The 5231-nt window shown below is 37.9% G+C and overlaps 1 protein-coding gene across 1 annotated transcript in view; it reads right to left on the bottom strand.

The window, feature by feature from the left end:
* fchsd2 (FCH and double SH3 domains 2) overlaps positions 1–5231 on the bottom strand; it is an 89765-nt gene that overhangs the window by 63985 nt on the left and 20549 nt on the right. Inside the window, exon 3 of the mRNA XM_016509236.1 lies at positions 1465–1510. Within this exon, the coding sequence (XP_016364722.1) occupies positions 1465–1510 (46 nt within the window). The remainder of the gene's footprint in view (positions 1–1464; positions 1511–5231) is intronic.

Below are 5231 nucleotides of genomic sequence, written 5' to 3' on the forward strand. Positions count from 1 at the left end.
CACCAGCCGCTCCTTCGTCGAATCCGCCGGCCGTGCCATTCTCAAGCCCGCCCGCCACCGCTCACTCTAGCCGCCAGCCTCCGCTCACTAAGCCGCTGTGTGTGACGCTGTGTTTCATTGTGAAAGCGAAACTACTTTCTAGACTCATTTCGTATACGTGGACTCATGAATATGCAAATTAGTCCCCGCCTCCACTCAATCACAGCAGCTCAGACCTGCTCCACTTTCACCCAAATGATGAATTTGCACATGGTTTGTCTTTAATCATGTTAAAAACACCAAAATTACATGTAAACAATGTTGAAAACTTGATTTTCACCACATAAAATCAAACTTCCCACAGCAGGATATCCAGAGGTCGACAAAGAGCAGACGCATTTTCTCAAGATGCTATTTCAGTTTTCTTTTCTAGAACATTTTGTTAACCTATAAAACAGTCTGGAATGCATCAGCTTCAAGTGCAATGCACTTCAAACAGTGCCAGGAGAAAGCAGAATGCATATCTTCTTGACAAGCACAAAAGATATTACCCGTGCAATAAAAAAAAATCATTATCCTGGCAATAAAATATGTCGGCATGATGTCTAATCTCAAAATGCATGATAAATGCAAAAAAGTGTGCTTATGAAATATGAAGTGACCTTAAAGGGGTCATATGATGCGATTTCAATTTTTCCTTTCTCTTTGAAGTGTTACAAGCTCTTGGTGCATAAAGATAATGCCATGTCAGCATCTTAGGCTATTTTCACGGCAAAAACTGCAATATGTGGAACAAACAAACTAATTAAACATACTTAACCAGCAAGACAATATGTCTGGTCATAATTCAGCATCCAACAATACACCAGAAATCATTTCTATAAAGCCTAATGCAAACTACAAGACAGAAGTTTATCGAATCTGTCTACCAACTAAAGGGTGCATTCATTATTTTATTTTTATTTTTTAAATACAGAAATCGTACTTCATCTATGCTAAGCTTAACTTGGCACAATATCTTTGCGTACTTTCCAACATTCAAAGGCAACAGAAGTTTGAAACACTTGGACACAAGACGTCTGGCATGATTTCTGCTTAGCTCAACCAGGTTTACAGTTAATTAGCTAAAATCAATCATCTGTTGACAGATTCCTACTTCTTTGAAAGGCAAAAGACATTGGCTCATTAATGCTGAATGATTATCAAACTAGAGGTCCCTTAATAATATGCTGGAAAACCAGATTTCCAGTGGTCCTATTATAGCAATAAAGCAGGGTGGGCGATGGATTTTCTTTTGTTTTGATGGTTCCCAAAAGAGCAGTGAACGTTTGCACGGCTGCAGCGCGATATAAATCAATGCAACAGGGCTGTAATCAACACTCTACACTTTGGTGAAAAGATTTAACATGCACACAAACCCTCAGACATCATCATCACCATCAACACTATCATCATCATCAGGAAACACAAAAACCGTAATCTCACCTGCGCGTAATCTCTCTCCAGCGTGGCCTTTTTCTGGCTGTAGGTTCTGCAATTAGAAAGAAAAACACAGTGTAAAACTTCAAGACAACACAAAAGAATAACAATCAGCTTACATTTGAGTATTTTAGCACTTCCAGTTCCACTGACCTGAAGTCAATGGGTTTTTGGTTAAAGGGGTGGTTCACTGGGTTTTTTCTAGGCTTGATTGTGTTTATGGGGTGCAGTCTAACGTGATAATGTTTCGTTTTTAAAAAAACGCATTATTTTTCACATAATTTACCTTTATTCCACACTGCTCTGTCCCTTCTCTGAGAAACGGGCTGATCTTTTCTGAAATAATGTCTGTGTTTATCACAAGCTCAAGATATCTTCATCTTTTATTCTACATCATAAAATATCTCAGAAAAACCCCTTGTGAGTTTTAAAAGCTTTTACTTGTCACGAAAAAGGTAAACAAGTATCTAAATGAGAGTACAGAGGTTGTCGGGGGAAATTAAACATCACACCAAACAGGTATAAACTCATTTACTCAATAGTCGTTTTCTCAGCCTCGTTGATCACATAATTGCACTCATGCAAACTATTCTAACTCATACTTTCAATAAAATGTTTTTAAATAAAAACTGAAAGCTTAATGCTTAAAGTTTATATCCTACATTTAGCTTTACTTCTGGCGATCATATTTAGGCTTCAAAATTAAAGTCGAGTTCATGTTCATTTGTGAAGATGATGATCATGCTGAACAAAACGTGCAAGAATCATAAACCTTTGCTGGTCACATAGCCTATTTTCTGCAATAATCCAAAAACCAATGGAAAAATCATATTGGGTTGTTTTTTCTTTTTTTGTTGTTGTTGTTGAGGGAAATGGGGTGATGCAAACTTCAATTTTTGTCAATTTTTGTGAACAGATTATGTTTTTGTCTTAAAGTCATTATTTTAAGTCTTAAAAAAGATTATTAAAGTATGTTTTACAAGAAAATATTATTTCCATCTTTCTACTTCAAAAATCCATGTTTAATTCAATGTTACTTGCCATTTCAATTATGTGCAAAATTGTGCAATTTCTGAGTGAAAATTGTTTCAAAGTAAACCCTACACCATTGTTTTCAGTGCAGATTTGAATAACATTCACAATAAGACCAAAAATATGCATAAAGAATGTAAACAGGGTCGGTTTTGGTTTCATGCTGAATTTAAATCATAACGCAAGATCACAAGGGTCACAGATGTGATTTTTGAAGTTCAAACTCTCTGAGCAGCAAGAGTTCTTCATCTCCCTCACACATCAGACCATGAGTTGGCCGTGGAGATGGTGTTTTTAACATTCTTCCTGGTATGACTGGTTTGCTTTTCGAGCCAGAGGGCAGGAGGCATCCAGACAGCTGATGGTTTGAGAGCAACGCATCTCCCTTCGCTGCATTACAAATGAGTACAATCTGAGTCAAGATGCCGAAAAACCATCAAGATACTGTTTTGTTTTGCTTTTCCCATAATCCCATCCCTTTGCTGCACCCTCTGATTTTAATTTCAAATCAGTTAAACTCGTTGCATGTGTTTTCAAACTCACAAAGGAAGGTTGTAGTGGGGACTGTCCTATCCTACGGGTGGCGGTTCATGTTTACGGGATTAGTGCGTGTGCGTATGTGGACTCTGTGACATTGCTTTTATGCAAGACAGGAATTTCCGCACCTCCCCCTCCCCACAGAAATACTTCCAAATACGCAGGAAACCAAACTACAGGATCCCTCTGTGGCCCGGACTCAGAGTCCTATCAAAACAGGCCGAGATGCTTACATAGCGCCACAGTTTATGGGGGAAGAGGTTTCGTGTGGTATGTCGCACATGCTTGCTCATCGCTTTTCACTTTCCGAGGGTCTGTGGGCCAGCGAACACACCTAAGGCATTTCAACCCAGTTCACAGCTACTGTAAAGGCTTCTTCGGAGACGCCTTTATCTGCTGCACATTTACACTGCACTATACAAAATGTCAATAGTCGACATCAATGCAGCGAAATTCTAATTTTACAGCAATAACAACAAACGTGCGAATTATTTTGGTAACACTTTCCAATGCAGTTCCATTTGTTAACAGTAGTTAATTTAGTAAATTAGTTAATAGTATTAGTTAACATGAACTAACAATGACAAGTACTTCTAAAGCACTTTGTTATTTCCAAAATGTACTAATGCAAGAAAAGAAAAATAACGACTTTATTCAACAATTCGTCTCCTCCTGTAGTGCCCATTTATAGATGCCACTTGTGTAGATATCGACAGGCTATATGCATTCCTTTTTTCCCTCTAATAAACACATTTACAGTGGCACTACAGGATGAGACGAATTGTTGAATAAAGTCATTATTTTTGTTTTCTTTGCGTACAAAATATTCTCGTCGCTTCATAAAATTCAGATTGAACCACTGATGGCAGATGGACTATTTTGACAATGTCTTTCATAATTTTCTGGGCCTTGACAGTGTTATTTACTTGGCAGTCAATGAGACAGTCACAAGCTTCCCAGTTTTCATCCAAAATATCTTAAATTGTGTTCCGAAGACGAACAAAGCTTTTACAGGTTTGGAACAACATGGGGGTAAGTGATTAATGACAACATTTTCATTTTGGGGTGGAGTAACACTTTAAGTGCACTGCCCAGGAAGCTGACCATTTCTAGGGCCGTCCCAGTGTCAAAATCAATCCAGTGCACTGACACTCTCACTCGCTAGAAATTCCCAGAATGCATGGGAAAAACCACCGGAAATATTTTCTTAAGTCCCACAAGCTGTCAGAGAAATTTATGAAGCCTAATTTTCTGTCTTTAAAAATAGATTCTGTTTGTAATTATCTTTCATCCCTAATGTGCATGAAAACTTAAGTAATTAGAGTTGTTAGAAGATGATTAAAAATCCTCTTTTGTATTTATATACATTTATGCATGCTCTAAAATGCTTCAATATTTATTAAACATTTGAAACATTTAAAACGGCATTAAGCATGCATCATCTGTTTTGCTAAATTTGAAAAAGGAAGGACAAGTGCATAATATATAATTACATATAGTTAAATAGTATTTTCTTGATAATCTTTATTTAGAACTAGGGAGCAGGATGACACAGCGCAGGAATGTGTGGTCAAGAGGAGCGCTGTGAAAATGAAAATCATCTGGCTCTATGGGTTGAAGAGCACCTGGTGCTAATTTGTACTGTCACTGGTTTCATAAGAGCATGAAGAGGTTGACCTCGAGGTCCAGTACAGCGACACGCAGCCGGGCCTGATGTCTGCCAGATCCCCTCCACTGAAACAACCTTCTTCTTGAACATCAAGGACACAAGCCAAACTATCGCTCGTTTTGTAATTTTTCTGTAGTAAGAGCGTCTGAGTGCTGTTGTCCTGCTAACTGTAAATGTGTTTATTAGAGGGGAAAAAAGGGATGCATATAGCCTGTCGATATCTACACAAGTGGCATCTATAAATTGAAACACGCATCAGATCACGCGTATACACTCTGAGTGACAGACAGAGACGCATTTGCACAAGAGCAGGTGTTACCACACATCCTCTTACTGCAGCAACAACACTCTTTGTTGCAAAAATCAAGTCAACAAATTAATATTTTACTCCTGTATCATAATCCTCAACACAACAATTTGCCACAAATTTCAGCTTGACAAGAAAGCTACATGTTTTTTTGGGGGTTTTTTTTCATTACATGAACTTTTCTTGGAGGGCAACGAAAAATTGCATCACGTGTATGTATATATATAT

The sequence above is a fragment of the Sinocyclocheilus rhinocerous genome, unplaced genomic scaffold (genome assembly GCF_001515625.1).
Source record: "Sinocyclocheilus rhinocerous isolate Xijiao unplaced genomic scaffold, SAMN03320098_v1.1 scaffold834, whole genome shotgun sequence".
NCBI lineage: Eukaryota > Metazoa > Chordata > Actinopteri > Cypriniformes > Cyprinidae > Sinocyclocheilus > Sinocyclocheilus rhinocerous.